The sequence below is a fragment of the Symphalangus syndactylus genome, chromosome 14 (genome assembly GCF_028878055.3).
Source record: "Symphalangus syndactylus isolate Jambi chromosome 14, NHGRI_mSymSyn1-v2.1_pri, whole genome shotgun sequence".
NCBI classification, from domain to species: domain Eukaryota; kingdom Metazoa; phylum Chordata; class Mammalia; order Primates; family Hylobatidae; genus Symphalangus; species Symphalangus syndactylus.
This window is the reverse complement of record NC_072436.2, coordinates 10,294,241-10,321,151: the sequence shown is the minus strand read 5'-3', so window position 1 is coordinate 10,321,151 and position 26,911 is coordinate 10,294,241. Positions and strand designations below refer to the sequence as shown.

Sequence of the window (26,911 nt, the reverse complement as noted above, 5' to 3'; positions counted from 1 at the left end):
CCACCAGGGACACAGGCTGTTCCTCGAAGTGGGGGTCCCGGCTCCCCTAACGCCGGGCCAGATGGCCTAGGCCCCACAGCGCCCCTGACTCCGCATCCAGGGAGTCTCCAGCTTTTCTCGGGAAAGGAGAGAGGTCTCGCCCGCCGCCCTCACCGATCTCTCGGCGGCGCCGGGTTTTCTCGGGGCTGCCGTCCAGGATGTGTGTAAGCAGCTCCGGGTTGAAGCTGGCGGAATCCCGCTCCCTGCGCAGGTCCGGGTTCATGGCGACGGCCAGCTGGCAGAGAAGTAAGCACCGACCGAGGCGGCAGTGACAATCTAAATCCGCGGCTCCAGCGCCGGCCGGACCCTATGAGGCAGCCTCAGTACGGCGCAAGTCCCCGCCTCCGCTCGCCCGGCCCGCCCCGGCACGCCCCTTCTTTCTCCGCGGCCCTTCGGCGCGTGAGTGACAGTGGCCCAAACGGAGGGGGCGATGTCTGCGGCGTGACTGGGGCCGGTCCCGGGGCAGACTAATCCCCTGCTCCTGGCCAGGGGAGGCTCCCGAGCGGATCCTCGGGAAAGGTGCTCCGAAGGTCAAAAAATTGCCCTGCTGGGCGTCCGGGGAGTGGGAAAGTAAAGCACTTTTTGTATCCCGCCCCCCCCCCGTCACGTGGCCACGCGGGGCGGAAAGAAGAAATCCGACGACCCGGCGACGCCGCCTGGAACAGGTTGGCTGAGGCCTTGGGAAGGGGGCGGGACAACAAGGCTGAGGAGGGAGTGCGCCTGCGCTTGCCTCCCGCCCCGCCCCGACCTCCCCATCCCCCCACCCCCCAGTCCCCCCACCCGGCCTCCGTTGCGCTTCCGGGTCCGTGCGCCTAGGCCTCTCGGAAATGAGAGTGGTCGGGAGACTCAGGAGTCTGGGGCGGGAGATGGGGCTTTGCGGAATTGCTAGGGAGGATCATTTGGGCTTTGGCCAGATCCACCCGGATTGGAGAATGGGACGGGAACCAAAGTCTCTTTGGGGAGAGGCTCCAGTTACCTTTTGTTAAGATAATGGCGTCTTTACTGGCAGAGGCGTGGGTTCCGGGGCCCTGGGTTGTGGGATTGTGAGCGCTGCCCGCTGTTTAAGGGGTGGACGCGGACTTTGAATGAGGTCGAGCGGGCGGTGCTGCTCTAAGCCCTCTGTCTGGGAAACCAGACATTTCCCCCCCAACCTGGCAGTTACTAGAGGTCTTGGAATCCAGACTTCTTTGCTTTCGCCATTATCGTCATCAAAGTGGGAAATGCACACTTGCTGTTAAAACCTAGTGTAGGGCCGGGCGCGGTGGCTCACGCCTGGGATCCCAGCACTTTGGGAGGACAAGGCGGGCGTATCACTTGAGCCCAGGAGTTCAAGACCGGCCTGGGCAACATAGCAAAACCCCATCTCTACAAAAAGTACCAAAAAATTAGCTGGGTGTAGTGGCATGCGCCTGTAGTCCTAGCTACTCTGAAGGCTGAGATGGGATGGTGGCTTGAGCCCTGGAGGTGGAGATTGCGGTGAGCCAAGATTGTGACATTGCACTCCATCCTGGGCAATATAGTGAGACCCTATCTCTACAGAAAAAAAAAGCAAAAACAAAAAACAGTTCTGCCCAGTGGGATTGTAGACGAGGGAGATTCAGGGATCTGTTGAATCATCTCTAGTCATTTTTCTTTTTTTTTGAGACGGAGTCTCGCTCTGTCGCCCAGGCTGCAGTGTGGTGGTATGATCTCAGGTCATTGCAACCTCCACCCCCTGGGTTCAAGCGATTCTCCTATCTCAGCCTCCCGAGTAGCTGGGATTATAGGGGCTCGCCACCACACCCAGCTAATTTTTGTATTTTTAGTAGAGACAGGATTTTGCCATGTTGGCCAGGCTGGTCTCGAATTCCTGACCTCAGTTGATCCTCGGCCTCCCAAAGCTCTGGGATTACAGGCGTGAGCCGCCGCACCTAGCCTGTCTGTAGTCTGTGTAATACTATGACTTTAGTTTTCTCAGAAGAAGTAAAACTACGAGAGATGCATGACATTCATAATTTGAATAATAGAACTATAATACCCACTCTTAACCCCTAGGACCTCAGGATCCTCATTTGTCTTATTAAGATGCTGATCTCAGGCCCCTTCAACAGCAGAGAGGGTGTCTAGTTTATTCTCTGTACCTGGCACAGTGCCTGCCCCACTAAAGGTGCTCAGGAAATCTTTGTAGAGTGAACAAATGGCTACTTGACAGCTGACCTTCTAGTTCTAATATTCTAGGAAACCAATTGCTCTTAATGTAACAATGATAATGGGTGTACTCAGCATTGAATAGAAAAGACTTAGATGAAGAGCTAAATTTGGTGAGTTTTTATTTTGAAATAATTTCAAATTTACACGAGAATTACAAGAATAGAACAAAGAACTTTTCTTCTGTGGCTTTAACGCTTTTTTTTTTTTTCTTTTTTTTTTTTTTTTTTTGAGATGATGTCTTCCTCTGTCACCCAGGCTGGAGTGCAGTTGCATGATCTCAGCTCACTGCAACCTCCGCCTCCTGGGTTCAAATGATTCTCCTGCCTCAGCCTCCAGAGTAGCTGGGACTACAGGAACGTACTACCACACTTGGCTAATTTTTTTTTTTTTTTTTGAGACGGAGTCTTTCTCTGTCGCCCAGGCTGGAGTGCAGTGGCGCGATCTCGGCTCACTGCAAGCTCCGCCTCCCGGGTTCACGCCATTCTCCTGCCTCAGCCTCCCGAGTAGCTGGGACTACAGGCGCCCGCCAACACGCCCGGCTAATTTTTTTTTGTATTTTTTAGTAGAGACGGGGTTTCACCGTGTTAGCCAGGATGGTCTCGATCTCCTGACCTCGTGATCCGCCCGCCTCGGCCTCCCAAAGTGCTGGGATTACAGGCTTGAGCCACCGCGCCCGGCCGGCTAATTTTTTTGTCTTTATTAGAGGCAGGGTTTCACCATGTTGACCAGGCTGGTCTCCAACTCCTGGCCTCATGTGATCCGCTCGCCTCAGCCTTCCAAAGTGCTGAGATTACAGGCGTGAGCCACCTTGCCTGGCTGGCTGACGTTAACACTTTTAAAGTGTATAAGCCCATTGTTTTGTAGTGTTGGGTCTCAGAAAAAAATACCCCAAAATGAAGGCCTCAGAAGCAACCCACAAAGCAAGTTGTTTTTTTTTTTTTTTTACCTTCTGCCCTCCTCTCCCTCAGGCCCATTCTCCCCCGAGGCTAGCCAGAGAAGTTAGAATCCTCTTCCCCAAGGCAGGTCATAGAAAACAGAGTCCTTTACCCCCAAAGCCAGCCATAAAACCCTAAATATAGGCTGGGTGCGGTGGCTCAGGCCTATAATCCTGGCACTTTGGGAGGCCAAGTCAGGTGGATCGCGAGGTCAGGAGATCGAGACCATCCTAGCTAACACAGTGAAACCCTGTCTCTATTAAAAATACAAAAAAAGCCGGGCGAGGTGCCACGTGCCTGTAGTCCCAGCTACTCGGGAGGCTGAGGCAGGAGAATCGCTTGAATCGGGGAGGCAGAGGTTGCAGTGAGCCGAGATTGCACCACTGCATTCCAGCCTGGGCGACAAAAAACAAAAAACAAAAAAAACCCCGCTAAATATATTACTCTTAATTTTCCCTCCTTCTTTTGGTGTAAAAACTGGCCAAAAAGAAATTATCTGACCTATGTTGTTTGACTGTAGGCCATAAGACTCCATTCCAGAGAGGGTCCTGCCCCACACCCAGAAGGAAGGAAAGCCTGCTTCCATGAGGCCAAGAAGAATCTAGACAGACAGGCCTTGCTGGGCCTCCCCACTCAGTCTATCATTAGATCATACCTTTTATGTTCAATCATTTGCATAAAAATGTACAATTTCCCCTGTATCTTTGGGTCTTCCTTCTGAAGGCTCCCATATGTACATGTTACATAAATTTGTACACATTTTTGGCTATTACTCTGCCTTTTGTAAGTTGATTTTTTGCAGTGAAACTTCAGAGGGCCCCTTGGCACCTACAGTAGAATGCCCCTTAATTCGGATTTGTCTGATATTTCTTCATGATTAGATTCAGATGATGCATTTTTGGCAGGAATACCACACAAGTGATTAATGGGAGAAAAGGCATACACATGTATTTGATCATAGTTTTGCTTTGTTTTGTTTTGTTTGAGACAAGGTCTTGCTCTGTCACCCAGACTAGAATGCAGTGGCGCAACCATAGTTCACTGCAGCCTCAAACTCTTAGGCTCAAGCATTGATCATAGTTTTATTTATTTATTTATTATTTTTTCAGACAGAGTCTGGCTCTGTCACCCAGGCTGGAGTGCAGTGGCATGATCTCGGCTCACTGTAGCCTCCGCCTCCCGGGTTCAAGCAATTCTCCTGCCTTAGCCTTCCCTGTAGCTGGGATTACAGGCACCCACCATCATGCCTGGCTAATTTTTGTATTTTTAGTAGAGACGGGGTGTCACCACGTTGGCCAGGCTGGTCTCGAACTCCTGACCTCAAGTGATCTGCCAGCCTTGGCTCAAAAAAAAAAAAAAAAAGAAAGAAAAGAAAGAGGCCCGGTGAGGTGAGGTGAGGTGAGGTGGCTCACGCCTGTAGTCCCAACACTCTGGGAAGCCGAGGTGGGTGGATCACCTGAGGTCAGGAGTTCATGACCAGCCTGGCCAACATGGTGAAACCCCGTCTCTACTAAAAATACAAAAATTAGCCGGGCGCGGTGGCAGGTGCCTGTAGTCCCAGCTACTCAGGAGGCTGAGGCAGGAGAATCGCTTGAACCCCGGAGGCGGTGGTTACAGTGAGCCGAGATCCTGCCACTGCACTCCAGCCTGGCGGACAGAGCTAGACTCCATCTGAAAATGAAAGAAAGAAAGGAAGGAAGGAAGGAAGGAAGGAAGGAAGGGAAGGAGGGAGGGAGGGAGGGAAGAAAGAGAGGGAGGGTAATCATTATACCAGCAAACTCCTCCCTCGGTGAGAATTGCATAGCAATCCCAGCATCCTCCCCACCTCTTTTTCCCCAAGATCCACCAGAAAAACAGGAACATCTAGTGGGGACACTCCTTTGGTCCCCTCATGTTAGTGAGCACACACTCGTGTACACTAGCCCTTCGTAATTGTTATCTCCCCCTGTTTTAGACAACCAGTGTTTTCATAGCCTATGCCACTTCTATAACCACCTGATGGGTTCCTGCAGTACAAACAAAATCATTTCTTGGAGAGCATGGCATTACAGTCAAGAAAGAGTTTAATTGACACAGCTGGCCACACCATGTGGGAGTTGGTATTATTAGTCAATCTCCTGGAAGGCTCAGAGATTAGACATTATTTAAATGTAGTTTCGGGGAAGGGGTGGTGGCAGCTAGGCAATGGGTGCTTGCTGCTGATTGGTTGGGGGTGCAACCTTAGGGGTGTGGCAAATGGCCCTCCTGCAGGCTGAGTCACCTCTGAGCGGGGCTGCAGGAGTGGTTGGTGGGGTCCATGTGGAGTTGTTGGTGTCAGACATGCAAAAAACCTGAAAAGATATCTCCAAAGGCCTATCTTAGGTTCTGCAGTAGTGATGTTATCTGCAGGAGTAACTGGGGAAGTTGCCTAGCTTGTGACCCCTGGAATAATGGCTGGCACTCTTAGCAGAGTTCGGGCTTCTCTGTGCTCCTAGCCTGGTCTCTCATTAGCTTTACAAAGGTGGCTGTGTTTTAGGGAAAGGCTATTTTCATTTAAACTATAAACTAAGTATCTCCCAAAGTTAGCTTGGCCCAAACCCAGGAATAATTAAGGGCAGCTTAGAGGCCAAAGGCAAGAGGGGGACGGGCTAGATCATATCTCCCCCGCAGCCCTAATTCTCTCACTGATACAATTTTTGCAAAGGACATCTTACTTCTCTATCAAACTATGACTCTGAGGAGGAGGTCTTTTTGCTCATTGTTGGACATTATGGGCTGTACAGTGTGTTCCTTGTTCTGAAGAAATAATGGTCGGCTTTCCAAATCTGTGCACTGTCTGTTGTTCTGCTTTTTCATTTTTTTAATTTAATTTTTTTTGTGAGACAGCGTCTCACTCTGTCACCCAGGCTGGAGTGCAATGGTGCAATCATAGCTCACTGCAGCCTCGACCTCGCAGACTCAAGCGATCCTCCCATCTCATCCTCCCAAGTAGTTGGGATTACAGGCATGCACCACCACACCCAGCTAATTTTTATATTTTTAGTAGAGACGAGGTTGCCCTCAAACTCCTGAGCTCAAGCGATCTACCCGCCTCAGCCTCCTCAAGTGCTGGGATTATAGGCATGAGCCACTGCATCTGGCCTTGTTCTGATTGTTTTGAAGCATTTGTAGCTTCTAGCAGGTAAGCAAAGCCCAGTCCAGAGTCACTGTCTGTTCCTGTCAAGGAACAGAGTTCAGTGGTACTGCCCCAGAGCTACCAGCATGAGTCTCACTTGCCAGCTATGATCAGGACCTTCCACCATGTTATCTGCACCATGGCTACAGTCAGTCTCTGTGTCTTTTGCTGACAAACAGAACAGTTCTTCCTGGCACTATGTGCCTGAGAGGGTGCAAGAGGAACGTGTTGATGAAGAGAGTCAAATTCGGCAAGGTGCGGTGACTAACGCCTGTAATCCCAGCACTTCGGGAGACCAAGGTGGGTAGATCATCTGAGGTCAAGAGTTCGAGACCAGCCTGACCAACATAGTGAAACCCTGTCTCTACTAAAAAAAATTACAAAAATTAGGGCATGGTGGCAGGCACCTGTAGTTCAGCTACTTGGGAGGCTGAGGCAGGAGAATCGCTTGAACCCAGGAGGCGGAGGTTGCAGTGAGCTGAGATTGTGCCGCTGAACTCCTGCCTGGGCGACAGAGCGAGACTGTGTCTCAAAAAAAAAAAAAAAATTAGCTGGGTGTGGTGGTGGGTGCAGCTACTTGGCAGGCTGAGGCGGGAGAATGGCTTGAACCCTGGAGGCAGGAGTTGCAGTGAGCTGAGATCATGCTGAGATGGAATTGTTCCCTTGACCCCCTTGGTTCCCTGGTTGGGAACTGGAGTGACTCGTTTCACTCAGCCTGCCGCTGGCCATTGCTCAAGAGAGAGAGCATCCCAGCAAGCAAGTGCAGGAACAGGAGGGAACAAACCAGCCCTTCCTCCTCTCTGGTGGGAGCAGGCTCTGTGCAGAGCCCGCGGCAGCATCCAAGCCTGTGCCTCTCGGCACCTGGGTTCTTGTCTGGCATCCAGGAAGAATCAGGTCACACAAACAGATTGAAGGGTAGTATATGCTGAGGATTTTATTGGGTGATGGCTCTTAGCCGGATGGGAGTTGAAAAAGGGATGGTGTGGGAAGAAGGTGATCTTTCCCTGAAGTGACACCCTTTGAAGTTAGCTGCCTCTATCTGTAGCCTCTGACACGCAGTTGCTGCTTCTCTGCTCACTGCTCAGCAGCTTGTGTCCCCGACCATCAGCCCTGGGGAGAGGCCCCATAGATATGGGGTCATATCTATGATGGGACACCAGCCCTACTAGGCGGGCAACAGAGCAAGACTCTGTCTCAAAAAAAGTGAAAAAATAAAATGGGCCGGGCACGGAGGCTCACACCTGTAATTGCAGCACTTTGGGAGGCCAAAGCGGGCGGATCACAAGATCAGGAGATCGAGACCATCCTGGCTAACATGGTGAAACCCCGTCTCTACTAAAAATACAAAAAATTAGCCGGGCATGGTGGCGGGCGCCTGTAGTCCCAGCTACTCAGGAGGCTGAGGCAGGAGAATGGCGTGAACCCGGGAGGTGGAGCTTACAGTAAGTCGAGATCGCGCCACTGCACTCCAGCCTGGGCAACAGAGCAAGACTCCGTCTCGAAAAAATAAATAAATAAATAAAATATATAAAAATAAATAAATAGTTGAAGGCAGCCATACGCACCTGTAGTCCCAGCTATTGGGAGACTGAGGCAAGGGGAATCACTTGAGCCCAGGGGTTTGAGGCTGCAGTGAGCTGTGATCCCAGCAGCGCACTCCAGCCTTGGTGACAGAGTGAGACCTTGTACAGGCACATGCCTCATACACACATTTGGGTCAATGACAGAGCGCATATACACAGTGGCCCAAAAGATTATACGACACCATATTTTTTACTATTTACCATTTTTTTACCGTTTTTTTCTCCTATGTTTGGATATGTTCAGATATACAAATACCATTGTGCTACAGTTGCCTCCAGTGTTCTGTACAGCCACACGCGGTGCGGGTTGATGGCCTACGAACAATAGGCTCCACCGTACAGCACCAGGGGTGCAGCAGGCTGTACCATCTAGGTTTGTGTAAGTACACAGTGATGTTCACACAATGATGAAATCACCTAACTGCATTTCTGAGAACACATCTCTGTTTTTTTTTTCAGACGGAGTCTCGCTCTTTCGCCCAGGGCGGAGTGCAGTGGCGCTATCTCGGCTCACTCGCCTCCCAGGTTCACGCCATTCTCCTGCCTCAGCCTACCGAGTAGCTGGGACTACAGGCGCCCGCCACCACGCTCTGCTGATCTTTTGTATTTTTAGTAGAGACGGGGTTTCACTGTGTTAGCCGGGATGGTCTTGATCTCCTGACCTTGTGATCTGCCTGCCTCAGCCTCCCAAAGTGCTGGGATTACAGGCGTGAGCCACCGTGCCCGGCCACATCTCTGTTGTGTGAATGCGTGTCTGTAATCGTAACAGAGATCATATAGCCCACAAAGCTGAAAAATATACTATGTACTCGTTTATAAACTCCTGTTTTATGGGATTGGAAGGAATAGGTTACATAGAGATTGGAGTGGAACAATACTTCTCCACATATCATTTTATTTTATTTATTTTATTTTATTTTTTATTTTATTTTATTTTATTTTATTTATTATTTTTTGAAACTGAGTCTCTCTCTTGCCCAGGCTGGAGTACAGTGGTGCGAGCTCAGCTCACTGCAACCTCTGCCTCCCGGGTTCAAGCGATTCTCCTGCCTCAGCCTCCCAAGTAGCTGGGATTATAGGCATGCATCACCACGCCCAGCTAATTTTGTATTTTTAGTAGAGGCAGCGTTTCTCCATGTTGGTCAGGCTGGTCTTGAACTCCTGACCTCAGGTGATCTGCCCGCCTCAGCCTCCCAAAGTGCTGGGATTATAGGCATGAGCCACTGCACCCGGCCATGTTTTTTTTTTTCTTTTTTTTTAATACATGAATGCATATTATATCAAAAAAATTTTTTTTCTTTTTTTATATATATTTTTATTATACTTTAAGTTCTAGGGTCCATGTGCACAATGTGCAGGTTTGTTACATATGTATACATGTGCCATGTTGGTGTGCTGCACCCATTAACTCGTCATTTACATTAGGTCTATCTCCTAATGCTATCCCTCCCCCCAAAATTTTTTTTTTTAATTTTAAAACACTGCCCGCTGGAATTAGTCTTCAAGATGCTGTTGGTCTCATGTATCTGCTAATCTCTGTTTTGTAGTCTAATCGGTTTATCAGGAATCTTCAAAATCCATCTCAACTATTTGGTTACAGAAGCCCATGATGCTGCCCAAACCTGGGACCTATTACCTCCCCTGGGAGGTCAGTGCAGGCCAAGTTCCTGATGGGAGCACACTGAGGACATTTGGCAGGTGAGAACGGTTATTTTTTCCACTGGTGGGGGTGATGATATGTTAAATGTCTTTCTCTATCCCCCCCCAAAAAAAATAATTAGAAAAGGCTGGTGTCAAACTCCTGGGCTCAAGCGATCCTCCTGACTCAGCCTCCCAAAGTGCTGGGATTACAGGGATGAGCCACTGTGCCCGGCCTCTCCTAAACTTAAAATAATTATTGTCTCATAGTTACAGTGGGTCAGGAATTTGGGAGTGGTTTAACTGTTTGGATCTGGCTCAGGGTCGCTCATGGGAGTGGCATCCGGATGTTGGCTAGGGCTGCAGTTATCTGGAGGCTTGACTGGGGCCAGGACCTCTACTTCCAAGGTGGCTTGTTCACGTTTGGCAAATTAGTGCTGGCTCTTGGCAAGATAACTCAGTTCCAGACAATGTGGATTTCTCTGCAGTTCTGTGTGAGGGTCCTCATAACACAGCAGTTTCTGCCAGAAGCAGTGACCAAGAGAAAGAGCAGGGTGAAAACCACAATGTCTTTCATGACTTAGCTTCCAAAGTCAGTCTCAGTCATTTCTGCAATATTCTACTGATTACACAGGTCAGCCTTAGCATCGTAGAGGATACACAAGGATATAAATATCGGGGGGTGAGAATCACAGGGGACCATCTTAGAGACATGTGTACATACATATAGAAGTATTTTAACATAGGCCAGGTGCGGTGGCTCATGCCTATAATCCCAGCACTTTGGGAGGCCGAGGCAGGCAGATCACCTGAGGTCAGGAGTTTGAGACCAGCCTGGCCAAAATGGCGAAACCCTGTCTCTACTAAAAATACAAAAATTAGCCGGGCTTGGTGGTGGGTGCCTATAATCCCAGCTACTCAGGAGGCTGAGGCAGGAGAATCGCTTGAACCCAGGAGGTGGAGGTTGCAGTAAGCTGAGGTTGCGTCACTGCACTCCAGCCTGGGGGACAGGGTGAGACTCCGTCTCAAAAAAAAAAAAAAAAAGAAAGTAGTGTTTTAACCTAGGCCGGGTGGGGTGGTTCACGCCTGTAATGCCAACACTTTGGGAAGCCAAAGTGGGCAGATCACTTGAGGTCAGAAGTTCAAAACCAGCCTGGCCAACATGGTGAAACCCTGTCTCTATAAAAAATACAAAAATTAGCCAGGTGTGGTGGCAGGCGCCTGTAATCCCAGCTATTCGAGAGGCTGAGGCAGGAGAATTGCTTGAACCCAGGAGGCAGAGGTGGCAGTGAGCCGAGATCATGCCATTACGCTCCAGCCTGGGTGACAAGAGTGAAATTCGGTCTCAAAAAAAAAAAAAAAAAAAAAAAATATTTTAACCTAGTTAAGGGCTGGGTGTGGAGGCTCACACCTGTGATCCTAGCACTTTGGGAGGCTGAGGTGGGAGGATTACTTGAGTCCAGTAGTTCGAGACAAGCCTGGGCAACATGGTGAAACCCTGTCTCTACAAAATATACAAAAAATTAGCCAGGCATGGCAGTGTGCACCTGTAGCCCCAGCTACTGGGGAGGCTGAGGTGGGAGGATCACCTGAACCTGGGAGGTCTAGGCTGCAGTGAGCCAAGATTGCACCACTGCACTCCATCCTGGGTGACAGAGTGAGATCCTGCCTCAAAAAAAAAAAAAAAAGAAAAAGAAAAAAAAGAAGAAGAAAGCAGTATTTTAACCTAGATGAGATCCTATTGTATTACTATATTGTAGCATTTATTTACTTAGCTGTGTATGGTAGACCTAGTGCCATGTCAGACATGTAGATCTACATCATCATTTTGAATGGGTTCCATTTTGTTTCACTGTGGTGATATTGCATCATTTACTTAGCCAATTCTTTTTTTTTTTTTTTTTTTTCTGAGATGAGTCTCACTCTGTCGCCAGGCTGGAGTGCAGTGGTGCAATCTCGGCTCACTGCAACCTCCGCCTGCTGGGTTCAAGCGATTCTCCTGCCTCAGCCTCCCGAGTAGCTGGTATTACAGGCACCTGCCACCACCCCCGGCTAATTTTTTTTATTTTTTAGTAGAAACGGTGTTTCGCCATCTTGGCCAGGCTGGTCTCGAACTCCTGACCTCGTAATCCACCCGCCGCGGCCCCCCAAAGTGCTGGGATTACCAGCATGAGCCATCATGCCCAGCTAGATATTCTTATGGTAGGGGAAAACATCTTGATCTTTACTTCACAACATACAAAAAAAAATTTACACTGTGTCATAGATTACAAGCTAAAACTGAAATGTCTCAAGTAAATAGGAGAATATCTTTACAACCTTGAGTAGGCAAAGATTTCTTTTTTTTTTTCTGTTTATAGCATTTATAGCCCATATTGAAAAAGAAAAGATGGCCAGGCACAGTGGCTCATGAGTGTAATCCCAGCACTTTGGGAGGCTGAGGCAGGTTGGTCATTTGAGCCCAGGAGTTGGAGACCAGTGTGGACAACATAGCAAAACCCTGTCTCTACAAAAAATTAAAAAAATTAGCCAGGTGTGGTGGCAAGTACCTTTAGTCCCAGCTACTCAGGAGGCTGAGATGGGAGGATTGCTTGAGCAGTCTGGAAGGTCAAGGTTGCAGCCTGGGATACAGAAAAAAAAAGAAAGAAAGGAAAAAAAAGATTTTTTAGACAAGACATAGAAAGCAAAAGTCATAAAAGAAAAAAATGATCAGGTGTGGTGGCTCATACCTGTAATCCCAGTACTTTGGGAGGCTGAGGTGGATGGATCACTTGAGGTCAGGAGTTGGAGACCAGCCTGGACAATATGGTAAAACCCCTTCTCTACTAAAAATACAAAAATTAGCCAGGCCTTGTGGCAGGCACCTGTAATCCCAGCTACTCGGGAGGCTGAGGCACAAGAATTGCTTGAACCCAGGAGGCAGAGGTTGCAGTGAGCCAAGATTGCTCCATTGCACTCCAGCCTGGGCAACAAAGCGAGACTCCATCTCAAAAAAAAGAAAAAAATGAATAAACTGATCATCAACAAAATTAAAAGCTTCAGCTTATCAAAATATGCCGCAAAGAAAATTAAAGGCAAGGAGATGAAAATTAAAAGGAATTCCTTCGCATTCTACAATGTAGACTTGAAAAATTTTTTCTGGTTTGTTGCTGCAATTTGCATTTCTGTGATGAGACTGAGGCTGAACACTTTTCTATAGCTTTCTTGGCCATGCAAACCTTTTGAGCGTGGTGGTGATTCTACGTATGGATGGAAATTATTGCATTTCCTCTGCCCTCCAGGTTGTGCCTCTATGACATGATGCAGTCCAGAGTAACACTGATGGCTCAGCACGGATCCGATCAGCACCAGGTTCTTGTCTGTACCAAGTTGGTGGAGCCCTTCCACGCCCAGGTGGGCTCCCTGTACATCGTCCTCGGGGAGCTCCAGCATCAGCAGGGTGAGCTGTGGCCTCACACCCCCTTTCTCATCCTGTGGCCTGAGCTGGGGCAGTCTTTGGGGCAGTCAGTGAGAAATGGGCTCCTGACCCAACAGCAGTGTCTCATCGGGGTTAACATTTCTTCCAAATCAGCCCACAAGTTCAAGGACTCTTGAGGATTCAACTCAGAGTGGACTGGCCACATGGTGCCAACTCAAAGACACGGTGGGTGGTCAGGAGTTCAAGACCAGCCTAGCCAACATGGCGAAACCCCGTCCCTACTAAAAGTACAAAACTTAGCTGGGCGTGGTGGCATGTGCCTGTAGTCCCAGCTACTCAAGAGACTGAGGCAGGAGAATCACTTGAACTCGGGAGGTAGAGGTTCCAGTGAGCCAAGATCGTTCCACTGCATTCCAGCCTGGATGACAGAGTGAGACTCCGTCTCAAAAAAAAAAAACGAAAAAAAACAAAAAAAAACAACGACAGGTACAGTGAAGAGATGGTCCCCCATGGGGAAGTGAGAACGAGGAGAGAGAAACCACTAATTTCTCAAGGCCTACAACACACCAGGCCTGATGTGAGGCAGCTTGCCTAGATCTTTTTGAATTTGCCTGTCAGCCCTTAATCTGAGTCTTAAAAAAATTTTTTTTTTAGTTTTTTTGAGACAAGATCTCTCTCTGTCACCCAGGCTGGAGTGCAGTGGTATGATCACAGCTCACTGCAACCTCCACCTCCTGGGCTCATGAGGCTCCCACCTCAGCTTCCTGAGTAGCTGGGACCACAGGCATGCACCACCACACCTGGCGAATTTTTAAATTTTCTGTAGAGACAAGGTGTCATTATTTTGGGATGAGGGATCTGCCTGCCTTGGCCTCCCAAAATGCTGGGATTACAGGTGTGCAGCACCAAACCCAGCCTTACTTCTGATTTCTATTTTTTTTTTTTTTTTTGAGACGGAGACTCGCTCTGTCGCTCAGGCTGGAGTGCAGTGGCACGATCTCGGCTCACTGCAAGCTCTTCCTGGGTTCACGCCATTCTCCTGCCTCAGCCTCCCAAGTAGCTGGGACTATAGGCGCCCGCCACCATGCCCAGCTAATTTTTGTATTTTTAGTAGAGATGGGGTTTCACCATGCTGGCCAGGATGGTCTCGATCTCTTGACCTTGTGATCTGCCTGCCTCGGCCTACCAAAGTGCTGGGATTACAGGCGTGAGCCACCACGCCTGGCCTGGAAAGTTCTTTAGAGAAGAGTCACAGCGAATGAACACAGGAGAAATCCATAAATTCAAAGTCATCACTTTAAAAGCCCTGACAAAATAAAAAATCCAGGCAACAGTCCTCGCTAGTGGCCAAAATCATTAGGAAACATTTTGATGGGATCATTGTGATGGAGGGACCCGCTGGCAGTGCCTGGGCCGGCCTGATCAATGTCAACGTGATAAAATCAGAAGGTCAAACATCATGTACCTCCGACGTGAGGCATGAGGAAGACACACATAGCACCACCACGTCTGGTGGGTCCTTGCCAAAAAAATTGAACCTGAATCTAATCAGGCCTCAGAGGAAGTAGCCTGTTTCTGGGTACTGGCTAGTTTACTACTCTTATAATTTGCATCACAAGCTGTTTTTTGTGGGGTTTTTTCTTAAAACATTTTTGTCGCTGGGCGCAGTGGCTAACACCTGTAATCCTGGCACTTTGGGAGGCTAAGGCAGGAGGATCACCTGAGGTTGGGAGTTCAAGACCAGCCTGACCAACATGGAGAAACCCTGCCTCTACTAAAAATACAAAATTAGCTGGGCGTGGTGGTGCATGCCTGTAATCCCGGCTACTCTGGAGGCTGAGGCAGGAGAATAGCTTGAACCCAGGAGGTGGAGGTTGCTGTGAGCCGAGATCATGCCATTGCACTCCAGCCTGGGCAACAAGAGCAAAACTCCGTCTCAAAAAAAAAAGAAAAGAAAAATTTTGTCTTGATTTTCTTTTTTTTTTTTTTTTTTTTTGAGACAGAGTCTCACTCTCTCACTCTGTCACCCAGCCTGGAGTGCAGTGGTGCGATCTCAGCTCACTTCAACCTCCGCCTCCCGGGTTCAAGCGATTCTCCTGCCTCGGCCTCCTGAGTAGCTGGGATTACAGGCACCTGCCACTGTGCCTGGCTAATTTTTGTATTTTTAGTAGAGACGGGGTTTCACCATCTTGGCCAGGCTGGTCTTGAGCTCCTGACCTCATGATCCTCCTGCCTCAGCTTCCCAAAGTGCTGGGATTGCAAGCATGAGCCACCGTGCCCGGCCTGTCTTGATTTTCTAAGTCATACATGCTCATCATTCACGGAGGGAACTTGGAATCAAAGATGAGGAGGTGGGAGGAGAGCATCCGGGCTGACTGTGCTCTGTCCGCCCTGACCTCTGGCCTGGGCAGAGGGGGCACCCTGTGGCTGCTTTAAACCTCCCTGTGAAAGCCAAGTGCGGTGGCTCATGCCTGTAATCTCAGCACTTTGGGATGCCAAGGAAGGAGGATTGCTTGAGATCAGGAGTTCAAGACCAGCCTGAGCAACATAGTGAGACCCCCCATCTTTACAAAAATTAAAAAATTATCCAGGTGTGGTGGCACAGGCTTGTAGTCCCAGTTACTTGAGAGGCTGAGGTGGCAGGATTGCTTGAATCCGGGAGTTCAAGGTTACAGTGAGCCGAGATTGCTCTACTGCACTCCAGTCTAGATGACAGAGTGAGACCCTGTTTCAAAAAAAAAAAAAGAAAAAAAAAAGTCCAGGGGTGGTTGCTCACACCTGTAATCCCAGCACTTTGAGAGGCTAGGGAGGGAGGATCGCTTGAGCCCAGGAGTTCAAGACCAGCCTGGGAAATGTAGCAAGAGCCTGTCTCTACAAAATAATAATAAATAAATAGAAATAAAACCATAAACCTTCCTGTGCCAGGCCCAAAGTCCTGTGGGGACACAAAGGTTGATCAGATATGAATCCTGCCCTGTGGCCAGACTGACAGTTCTGAGGACAGGTGAGAAGTCACCTTTCTGAAATGTTTGCCTAAGAGCTAGCTAAGAAGACCAACAGGTGAAGACATGCTGGGGTGTGATAAAAACCCACATACCTGACACCCGGTGGCACCATCCAAAGGTCCAAGGGCCCCCTGTTCTGGAACTAAGTTGTAGGGCACAGCCTTTCCCAGGCCTACTCCAGAGGCACTCGGAGCACGCCCGGGCTGAAGGGCACTGGACCACAGCAAGCAGCTGCCTAGAAGCCCTCGCCATGCATCCTCTGCCTTCTGCTTTTCTCTCACTGCACCTGTGCACTTTGCCCTCAGAAACCTTCCTGTGTGGCTGGGCTCAGGGACTCACTAATCTAGCATGTTCGGAGGCTGAGGCGGGAGGATCACTTGAACCCAGGAGTTTGAGACCAACTTGGGCAACGCAGAGACACTCCATCTCTACAAAAATGAAAATATTAGCAGGGTGTGGTGGCTTGTGCTTATAGTCCCAGCTACTTGGGAGGCTGAGGCAGGAGGATGGCTTGAGGCAGGAGTTCGATGCTGCAGTGAGCTATGATCACGCCACTGCACTCCAACCTGGGTGACAAAATGAGACCCTGTTTCTAAAGACAAAGAAAAGAGGCCGGGCACAGTGGCTCATGCCTGTAATCTCAGAACTTTTGGGAGGCTAAGGCTGGTGGATTACTTGAGTCCAGGAGTTCAAGACCAGCCTGGAAACTGGGTGTGGTGGCTCACGCCTGTAATCCCAGCACTTTGGGAGGCTGAGGTGGGTGGATCACTTGAGGTCAAGAGTTCAAGACCAGCCTGACCAACATGGTGAAACCCTGTCTCTACAAAAAATACAAAATTAGCTGAGTGTGGTGGAGCATGCCTGTAATCCCAGCTACTCGGGAGGCTAAGGTAGGAGAATCGCTTGAAACTGGGAGGTGGAGGTTGCAGTGAGCTGAGATCACGCCATTGCACTCCAGCCTGGGCGACAAGAGCAAAACTCTATCTCAAAAAAAAAATAATAATAATAATAACCAGCCTGGGTAACATGGTGAAACCCCATCTCTACAAAAAATGCAAAAATTAGCAGGATGTATTGTTGCACACATGCCTGTAGTCCCAGCTACTGGGGAGGCTGAGGTGGGAGGATCACTTGAGCCAGGAAGGTGGAAATTGCAGTGAGCTGAGACTGTACCACTGTACTCCAGCCTGGGTGACAGTGTAAGACCCTGTCAAAAAAAAAAAAAAAAAGAGAAAGAAGAAAGAAAGGAAAGAAAGAAAGAGAAAAGAGAAGAGAAAGGGAGGGAGGGAAACCTTCCTGTGTGTCCCCTGTGCACCTCCCTCGTCGAGCATCCTTACAGCTCTGGGACTTGCCCAAACCTTCCTCCCCAAACTACACACCCACAGAGTCTGGAGCAGGGCCCAAGTTTCCCCAGCTCCTCAGGTGTGTCAGCATCACACATCCCTCCCTGTTTCCCTGCTGCCAACCGGTTCCGCCACTGTGCACCTCTGCCCCAATTCCACCTCCCACGCCTGCTGCTGCACCCTGGACTTGTTTTCCTGAAATTGCATGCCATCCACTCTCCCTTCTACTTCTGCTGCGTCCCTCTTGCCCTATTAGGACCTGTAGACTCGGGACTCCTGGGCTTTCTCCCCCACCTCTCTTCCCCGTTGGGCCTCACTACCATTTCAGCCACTTTCCTGGCAGCTTCACTCCTGTCCCGAGAACCCAGCCTCCACCCTTCTGGTCCTGCCAACTGTTGAGTGCAGAAAGATCACAGAACTCCCAAGGATTCAGAGCTCAATGATTTCAGGGGCTCACTGGGGTTCCCCTGCTCTGCCTAGAAATCCTTCCTGTGTCCTGGCCACACCCCCCTCCCAGGCGCCACCACAGCTAGTCCAGAAATTCCCCTGCCTCATAAGAACCCACTTCCTCTCCTCCCCTGTCCCTCCCAGCTTATTGCTTTATGTCCCAGCTAGAATTGAGGCCACAGGCAGCCGTTCTTCCTCCTACAATGAGACACTGAAACAGCCACCATTAGCTCCTTCCTCTAGTCTAAGAGGAAGCGGGGTCCCTCCTACCTAAGGGGTTACCACAGTTCCCTCTCCACATATAAGGCGTTCAAGCCTCCTCTATATGGAAATAATAGTCTCAAGGACAAGAAGTCATCTTCTACACTAGAGTCCGACCTGCCTGCCCATGACCTTCCCTCCCTTTGCAGACAAACCTCCTAAAAGAACATCTGTGCTCCGTATAACCCCTTCCTCTCCCCAGGCCTCACCCCACTGCATTCTGACTGCTTTTTATAACCCAGGCCCTTCTTCTTTGCTCCAGGTTCTTTATCTTTTTTTTTTTTTTTTTCTGAGACGGAGTCTTGCTCTGTCGCCCAGGCTGTGAGTACAGTGGCACGATCTCCACTCACTGCAACCTCTGCTTCCCAGATTCAAGCGATTCTGCCTCAGCCTCCCTAGTAGCTGGGATTACAGGCATGCGCCACCACACCAGCTAATTTTTGTCTTTTTAGTAGAGACAGGGTTTCACCATGTTGGCCAGGCTGGTCTTGAGCTCCTGACCTCAGGTGATCCGCCCGCCTCAGCCTCCCAGAGTGCTGGGATTACAGACATGAGCCACTGCGCCTGGCCTTTTTCCTTTCTTTCTTTCTTTTTTTTTTTTCTTGAGACAGAGTCTCACTCTGTTGCCCAGGCTGGAGTGCAGTGGTGCAATCTTGGCTCACTGCAACATCCACCTCCCCGGTTCAAGTGATTCTCGTGCCTCAGCCTCCCAAGTAGTCGGGCCTGGGTAATTTCTGTATTTTTAGTACAGACAGGGTTTTGGCATGTTGGCCAGGCTGGACTTGAGCTCCTGGCCTCAAGTGATCCGCTTGTCTTGCCCTCCCAAAGTGTTGGGATTACAGTGTTGGGAGCCACCATGCCTGGCTCCGATTCCTCTCTGACCTGTGTCAGCACTGGGTCTAACAGAAGCTGAGACACACAGGCAACCTCATGTTTCAAATGAGTTCATTGTCTAAGGGTAGCCTGTGTAGACAGCTGGAATCTAGGCAGGATGACACCCTGAATTCTGCCCTCAGGCTGTGCTATAAATGACCTAGACTAGCAGAAAAGCAGGCACAGCCTTTATCTCAAACAGCATCAAAAGAAAACAGTGTAATAGCCTAGAACATTGCATCTATTTATTTATTTATTTTGAGACAGTCTCACTCTGTCGCCCAGGCTGGAGTGCAGTTGTGCAATCTCCACTCACTGCAACGTCTGCCTCCCAGATTCAAGCAATCTCATGCCTCAGCCTCCCAAGTAGCTGGGTTTACAGGTGCCAGCCACCACACCTGGCTAATTTTTGTATTTTTAGTAGAGACGGGGTTTTGCCGTGTTGGCCAAGCTGGTCACGAACTCCTGACCTTAGGTGATCCACCCGTCTCAGAAATCTACTTATTAAAGTGCTCAGAGAGCAGAAAGAGCATGAGTGCAAAAAAATTTTTTAACCTTTTTTTTTTTTCTCTTGCAAGCTATGACTGGAGAAAAAGGAAAGAAAGAAAGAAAAGAAAAAAAAAAACGTCAGCAATGCACAGTGGCTCACACCTATAATGCCTGCATGTTGGGAGGACAAGGCGGGCAGATCACTTGACCCCAGGAATTTGAAACCAGCCTGGGCAACATGGCGAGACCTCATCTCTACAAGAAATACAAAAATTAGCCGGGTGTGGTGGTGCATCCCTGTAGTCCCAGCTCCTCAGGAAGCTGAGATGATCACCTGAGCCTGGGAGGTGGAGGCTACATTGAGCCGTGATTGAGCCACTGCATTCCAGCCCGAGTGACAGAGCGACACCCTGTCTCAAAAAAAGAAATTTTTTTTTTTAGGTGGAGTCTTGCTCTGTCGCCCAGGCTGGAGTGCAGTGGCGTGATCTTGGCTCACTGCAACCTCCACCTCCTGGGTTCAAGCAATTCTCCTGCCTCAGCCTCCCGAGTAGCTGGGATTACAGGCATGCACCACTACACGCTGCTTTTTAGTAGAGATGGGGTTTCGTCATGTTGGCCAGGCTGGTCTTGAACTCCTGACCTCTCAAGTGTTCCACATGCCTCGGCCTCCCAAAGTGCTGGGATTACAGGCGTGAGCCAGTTCACCTGGCAAAAGAAAGAAAATTTGTAAAATGTCTCTCCCAGATGTCTTTCCTGTTTGGTGCCACCTGAACAGTGGCAAACCTTTCCATTATGTATCAGGTCACCACCACATCTGCTAGAAGCCCCCCTAGTCCAGGGTGGGATGACCTGCTCCTATAAAGCCAAACTTACCGGGAGCTCAGTCTCTTGGATTCTTAAAATATCGGTGTCTCTTTTCCCCTGGTTCCTGATGACATTGTGTCCCAAGGTGCCAAGGGGGCCTTTCCCTCAGTCCAAAGGGGTTTTCTGGCCACCTGCTAAGTTCCAGACACGGGCTTACTGTGCATGACAGGCCCATGGTTCTAGGCCCAAATAATTGCCTTTGCCCCATATGCCGTCGTTATTGTCCACACCGCTTGCTGCCAAAACCCAGGACTGGGCTGTGGAGGGAACAGCTGGAATGCACCTTGGAGGACGTTGTTGACACGCCACTCAGTCCACCGCTCGTGCCCCGGTGTTTGTCTTGCAGAGGGAGGCTCCGTGGTGAAGGCGCGCGTGCTGACCTGTGTGGAGGGGATGAACCTGCCCTTGTTGGAACAAGCCATCCGGGAGCAGAGGCTGTACAAGCAGGACCGGGGCGGCGGCCAGTAGGAAGCAGCAGCCCAGCAACACCCTCACCTGCTTCCGAGCCCAAACCCTCTGGAGCTGTGGGAGCCCCGGAGAGCACAGACGCCTCCCCAGCGACGGCCTTGTCTGGAGCCCGAAAGCAGAGGGGCGGGTGGTGAATCCAGCCCCTTCCCTTACTTTGGGATTGGCTCAGCAATGAGAGCCCAGAAAGCACGCCATAAATCCGACAGCCCCACCCCGGGAGACTGCAGGTGGCCGAGCTTGGGCACCGGGGCCGTGCTTGGTGTGGGGCCATGGAGGGTTCCATAAGGTTCTGGTGAATAAAGGCCCAGGGGGCGTGCTCTCCAAGTGTGCTCGTGGTGCAGCGCCGGTGGGGGCCAGGAGGGGGAGCTGCAACCCGGGCTGTGGGCTGCAGCCTCTCAGGGCTTCTGGTGAATTCTGGGCCTGGGGCCTCAGGGGAGGGTGCCAGGGGCCCAGGGGCTGGGGTGGGGGGCCCAGGTCAGGGGCCCAGGATGCAGGGGTCTGCCCCTGGCCAGGCTCTGCCTTCGGAGGAGGCTGAGCGTCGTCACACGGGCCGTGCCGAGGCCCTGGGCCCTGACTGTGCAGCCTAAGACAGGACTGTAACTTTAAGACCCTCCCGACCCCTGACCTCTGCCCCTAGTGGCCCTGGCCCCTGTGCAGCCCTTCCTGGCCGCCATGTGTCCCCAGAGCCTGAGCCTGGCTGGGCTGGGCAGTGACCCGGGTGGGAAAGGGTGGTCTTGCCCTCTAAGGCCTGGCACAAGTGAGAGGCCTGGGGGTCCATGCTGGGCTGGACTGGGCGAGGGGTGGCCTCTGACTTCCTGGCGGTTCTGGCTGGGATGGGCAGGGGGCTGGGTGGGAGAGTGTGGGCCCTGCCCTCTGAGGCCGGGCATGGGCAAGAAGCCTGGGGGTCCTGGCTGGGCTGGGTGAGGGGTGGCCCCTGACCCCCTGGGGGTCCGGGCTGGGCTGAGCGAGGGGCGGTCTCCGACCCCCAGCCAGGTTCCCAGGCAGGATGAGCTGGGGTTGGGGTGGCTAGGCCGTGGACCTTGGGAGCTGGGCGGTCTGGGCGGGGCTGGGCTGGGCAGGGCGCCACATGGAGGCTGGAGGAGCAACGGGAGCGCTGGGCGTGGGGCGCAAATGGCGCAGCGCCTTCTGTTTCCCAGGCAGCTCTGTGGCCATGGATGTGTTCCAGAAGGTAGAGAAGATCGGAGAGGGCACCTATGGGGTGGTGTACAAGGCCAAGAACAGGGAGACAGGGCAGCTGGTGGCCCTGAAGAAGATCAGACTGGATTTGTGAGTGCTGGGACGGCCCCTGAGTTACCCACCCTGGGCCTTCACAACCTGGGCACTCCCTGATCCGTTCTCTCCTTCCTGGAGTCCACATTTAACTCCTCCGGGTGCTGCCCGGCAGCCCTTACCCGCCCTCCCCCAGCTCACTGCCTTCTGACCAGCCTTTGCCGGGACCCTGACTGTGGAGTTTGGTGGATGGCGTGCCAAGGAGCACAGGTCTCCATTGCCGGGGCCCTGGTCATTCTGTGGCGATAAGGAGAAGCCGATCCCCTTGGCTGGAAGTGCCCTTCTTGGCCCAAGTCTCTGCCCACAGCTGTGCCCTTGTTTCTTGCAGGGAGATGGAGGGGGTCCCAAGCACTGCCATCAGGGAGATCTCCCTGCTTAAGGAACTGAAGCACCCCAACATTGTCCAGTGAGTTGGGGATTGAGGTGGGGAAGCTGGGATGGCGAAGGTAGCATCCTGACTGCCATCTCCCTGCCAGACTGCTGGACGTGGTGCACAACGAGAGGAAGCTCTATCTGGTGTTTGAGTTCCTCAGCCAGGACCTGAAGAAGTACATGGACTCCACCCCAGGCTCAGAGCTCCCCCTGCACCTCATCAAGGTAGGGAAGGAAGGGCGGGGAAGGAGAGGTGACACCCCGTCCCTGCCATCCCTGTCCACGCAGCGCCTCTGCTCAGCTGCCTCCACCTCGCGCTCGTTTCTCCAGAGCTACCTCTTCCAGCTGCTGCAGGGGGTGAGTTTCTGCCACTCACATCGGGTCATCCACCGAGACCTGAAGCCCCAGAACCTGCTCATCAATGAGTTGGGTGCCATCAAGCTGGCTGACTTCGGCCTGGCTCGAGCCTTCGGGGTGCCCCTGCGCACCTACACCCACGAGGTATTGCAAGACAAAGAGGAGAGAGGGGCAGCAGGAGGAGTGTCACCCATGCACTCAGCCACCCCGAGTGATGCTGTTTCCTTGCCCTGCAGGTGGTGACACTGTGGTATCGCGCCCCCGAGATTCTCTTGGGCAGCAAGTTCTATACCACAGCTGTGGATATCTGGAGCATTGGTTGCATCTTTGCAGAGATGGTAGAGAGAGGGGCACACATGGCCACAGGGTGCCACAGGCAGGGTCCTACTGGGGTTGGGTGGGGCCCACTGATGCTTCCATTCGAGGTGGATTAAAGAGTGTTTGGGGCTGGACATGGTGGCTCACGCCTGTAATCCCAGCACTTTGGGGGGCTGAGATGGGAGGATTGCCTGAGCCCAGGAGTTTGAGACCAGCCTGGGCAACATAACAAATCCCCAGCTCTTAAAAAAATACAAAAATTAGCTGAGTGTGGTGGTGCATGCTTGTAGTCCCAGCTACTCGGGAGGTTGAGGTAGGAGGATTGCTTGAGCCTGTGGTTGAGGCTGCAGTGAGCTGTGATCATGCCACTGCACTCTAGCCTGGGTGATAGAGCAAGACTCCGTCTCTATTTTTTAAAAAAAGGTGTTTGGTACTGGCTAAAGGACTGAGGAAGGTAGCCTTATTCCAAAAGAGGCCAGAATTCTTTGCACAGTCATGGGAAAGCTATCTTGACAGGCCTCTCCCTGGGTCTGGCCACTTATCTGGTATTGGATTCTGTATAACAAAGTGGTGGACCTCACACCTTCTCTTCTTCCCCATTTCAGGTGACTCGAAAAGCCCTGTTTCCTGGTGACTCTGAGATTGACCAGCTCTTTCGTATCTTTCGTACGCTGGGGACACCCAGCGAAGACACATGGCCCGGGGTCACCCAGCTGCCTGACTATAAGGGCAGCTTCCCTAAGTGGACCAGGAAGGGACTGGAAGAGATTGTGCCCAATCTGGAGCCAGAGGGCAGGGACCTGCTCATGGTAGGTGCATGTGGGCTCTAGCTGCTGCTCCGACTACAATGTCCCCTCATCAACCAGCCTCTTACATAACCCTGGCACTTTCTGAGTCCAAGGCCAGGGTCTCTTTCCTGACCCTTGTACACAACTGGCTTGGGTATACTGATTGTTCAACCTGGAAGCCTCCCGTAGGATAAGTGCAGTGTTTATCTTCCCTGTGAAAGTGGCGCTCATTGAGTTAGCTCTGTCTTTACTTTATGCTGTGCTACACGCCCTTTTCCCCTAGTTGTCTTGTGTGTTTGGTTATTCTACTTTGTGGACATTACTGCTCCATCTAAGCTATATGCCTCCCCAGGCTGGGGCCATACCTTCTTTTTTTTGAGATGGAGTTTTGCTCTTATTGCCCAGGTTGGAGTGCAATGGCATGATCTCAGCTCACTGCAACCTCTGCCTCCTGGGTTCAAGTCATTCTCCTGCCTCAGCCTCCCGAGTAGCTGGGACTACAGGTGCCTGCCACCACACCCAGCTAATTTTTGTATTTTTAAAAAATAGAGACAGGGTTTCACCATGTTGGCCAGACTCGTCTTGAACTCCTGACCCCAGGTGATCTGCCCACCTTGGCTTCCCAAAGTGCTGGGATTAGAGGCATGAGCCACTGTGCCTGGCTGGGGCCCCTCGTTCTACTGCCTGGCTGTTCCCCTGTGACTCCTACAGTGGTCAGTCTTCAGAACAGGCTGTTCCCTACTGCCTGGGCCCATGCCACGGTTCTCATTCACCCCTCCTGTTGGTGTCTTGAGCTGGCCCAGGCCAGACTGCCCAGGAAGTCTCTGGCAGAACCGTCCGTTCTTTTTTTTTTTTTTTTTTTTCGAGACAGGGTCTCAGTCTGTCACTCAGGCTGGAGTGCAGTGGTGTGACCATGACTCACTGCAGCCTTGACCTCCCAGGCACAAGCAATCCTCCCATCTCAGCCTCCTGAGTAGCTGGGACCACAGGTACATGCCACTATGCCTGGCCACCTTTTGTATTTTTTTGTAGAGACAGCGTTTCACCATGTTGCCCAGGCTGGTCTGGAACTCCTGGGCTCAATTGATCCTCCCACCTCAGCTTCCTGAGTAGCTGAGACTATAGGGGTGCACCACCATGCCCAGCTAATTTTATTTTTGTAGAAATGGGGTCTCACTATGTTGCTCAGACTGGTCTCGAACTCCTGGGCTCAAGCAATCCTCCTGCCTTGGCCTCTCAAAATGCTGGGGGGATCACAGGTGTGAGCCACTGCGCCCGCCCACCATCCATTCTTGCCCACAAAGTCTTGGAGCCACATGTCTCTCCTTAATCTGGTGTTGAGAGGAAGGTGGGTCAGTATTTTCATCTTCAGGCTGTGTGTCCAGCTCTCCAGAAGTCTCTGTGTATTGTCTACCCGCCTAATGGTAGCAGGACGGCACGGACTCCAGCCAAGGCCCCGAGCCCTCCAGCTGGGCTACTCCACCACAGGGGATCCTTCTACATCCTGTCTGGGTTTAGGGACTCTAGGGCAGAGGGCTGGACAGGTTTGGCCTCTTGGAGTGTCAGTCTCCGCGCCCCCACTCAGGGTTCCTCCCTGGACAGCTTCAGTCCCCTGCTTCCTGATACGTAGGGTTCTGTGCTCTTCCCGACTAGAAGCAGGGTGGGACCTGGGACCCTCCCCGAGAAGGGGGGTGACTCAGCTTCAGTGGCCTGAGGAGACCTGGGTAACTCGTTAGGACTGTCCAGATTCCAGGAGTGTCCAGAACTGGCTGGAGAGCTGGGAGGTCGTGGCTTCGTGCGGTTCTGGGTTTGAGGGCAGCCAATTTGGGGCCCAGGCCCTTGATCTGGGACCTGGGAGGGGAATTTCTCACCCCACCCTGGCTGCACCCAGACCACATCTTCTTCTTTCTTTCTTCCTAGCAACTCCTGCAGTATGACCCCTGCCAGAGGATCACAGCCAAGACTGCCCTGGCCCACCCGTACTTCTCAACCCCCGAGCCCTCCCCGGCCGCCCGCCAGTATGTGCTGCAGCGATCCTGCCATTGAGAATGTCAAGGCCACACTCAGATCCTCTCTCGAGCAGCTGCTGCCCCCGCTGCCTCCTACCCATTGCCGAGAGAGGATGCATCTGGGGAGAGCAAAGCACTAAGGAATTTAGCATCAGCCTGCAGAGGGCTGAGTCTGGGTTAGTCCCGCCCGCAGGTTAGCGAGATCCTGTGTTGTTTTTTGGGTTTGACAGTGCCGTTTCAAAATAGAGGCACAGATGCTCCATGCACGAGGGGTCCCCGGGCACTGGAACAAGTGCCAAGTTGAAGGCAGGGGGCCTGTCAGAGCTGGGTGTGGGTATTCAGGCCCTCACCTGCCCCGCCTGCAGGGCCAGACCCTGAGGAAAGGGCGCCCCCTGCTGGTCTTTTTGGATTTAAAATGTTTGGGGGAAGAGTTGAGTTCTAGTTCAGAGCCCCAAGTTAAACAGGAGGGAGTGAGGGAGAGGAGAGAGGGCATTCCCCGGATCGCAGGAGAGGTGGGCTATGGCTGCACTAAGGAGGTGTTCCTTCACCTGAGATGTGCTTCTTTTGGTTCATTTCTGGCTTGACAACAAGAAATAAACGTGGTATGTTCCTGAGTTTTCTGATTGTACTGCTCACAGGGGACACCTGGGCTTCCCGACAAGGGGAAGATTGACACAGGGCTGGAGACAGCTCTGGCCCAAACTGAGACAGTGGGGAAATGGGCAAGGAGTAGGTGGGGAGGCAGGGGCTATTCCATGATTTTTTTTTTTTTTTTTTGAAACAGAGTCTCACTCTGTCACCCAGGCTAGAGTGCAGTGACATAATCTCAGCTCACTGCAACCTCTGCCTCACGGGTTCAAGCAGTTCTCCTGCCTCAGTCTCCCGAGTAGCTGGGATTATAGGCATATGCCACCAAGCCCTTTTTTTTTTGAGCTGGAGTCTCGCTCTGTCTCAGGTCTACCCGGTTGCCCAGGGTAGAGTGCAGTGGCGTGATCTCTGCTCGCTGGAACCTCCGCCTCCCAGGTTCAAGTGATTCTCCTGCCTTAGCCTCCTGAGTAGTGGGGATTTCA

The 26,911-nt window shown here is 51.5% G+C and overlaps 3 protein-coding genes across 16 annotated transcripts in view; 2 read left to right on the top strand and 1 right to left on the bottom strand.

Annotated features, from left to right (window-relative positions):
- Positions 1–646, bottom strand: part of ACOX1 (acyl-CoA oxidase 1) — a 38,131-nt gene extending 37,485 nt beyond the window's left edge. For 2 of the 3 annotated variants that reach the window (XM_055242140.2, XM_063617145.1), the window contains exon 1: positions 154–434. In XM_055242140.2, coding sequence (XP_055098115.1) covers positions 154–262 — 109 coding nt within the window. In that variant the 5' untranslated portion in view covers positions 263–434. Of the gene's footprint in view, positions 1–153 lie in introns of all 3 variants that reach the window. The other variant, XM_055242139.2, reaches the window with a different exon arrangement.
- TEN1 (TEN1 subunit of CST complex) lies at positions 412–21,031 on the top strand. 7 transcript variants are annotated; one of them, XM_063617199.1, is made up of 6 exons: positions 590–704; positions 6,498–6,618; positions 8,146–8,280; positions 9,502–9,599; positions 12,821–12,978; positions 20,586–21,031. In XM_063617199.1, the coding sequence occupies exons 4-6, from the start codon at positions 9,508–9,510 to the stop codon at positions 20,705–20,707; spliced, it is 372 nt and encodes a 123-aa protein (XP_063473269.1). In that variant the 5' UTR covers positions 590–704; positions 6,498–6,618; positions 8,146–8,280; positions 9,502–9,507; the 3' UTR covers positions 20,708–21,031. The 7 variants fall into 7 exon arrangements, with proteins under 7 accessions (XP_063473270.1, XP_055098187.1, XP_055098186.1 ...); XM_063617200.1 differs by lacking the exons at positions 6,498–6,618; positions 8,146–8,280 and adding an exon at positions 8,361–8,426 and having other exon boundaries at positions 412–704; XM_055242212.2 differs by lacking the exon at positions 8,146–8,280 and having other exon boundaries at positions 449–704.
- Positions 21,032–21,089: 58 nt separating this feature from the next.
- CDK3 (cyclin dependent kinase 3) lies at positions 21,090–26,491 on the top strand. Of its 6 annotated transcripts, none has more exons than XM_055242184.2 (8): positions 21,167–21,464; positions 21,865–21,994; positions 22,326–22,403; positions 22,474–22,594; positions 22,715–22,870; positions 22,963–23,064; positions 23,650–23,853; positions 25,753–26,491. In XM_055242184.2, the coding sequence occupies exons 1-8, from the start codon at positions 21,380–21,382 to the stop codon at positions 25,876–25,878; spliced, it is 1,002 nt and encodes a 333-aa protein (XP_055098159.1). In that variant the 5' UTR covers positions 21,167–21,379; the 3' UTR covers positions 25,879–26,491. The 6 variants fall into 6 exon arrangements, with proteins under 6 accessions (XP_063473242.1, XP_055098159.1, XP_055098158.1 ...); XM_055242183.2 differs by having other exon boundaries at positions 22,700–22,870; XM_063617172.1 differs by lacking the exon at positions 21,167–21,464 and adding an exon at positions 21,090–21,114 and having other exon boundaries at positions 22,474–22,870.
- The last annotated feature ends 420 nt before the right edge of the window (positions 26,492–26,911 follow it).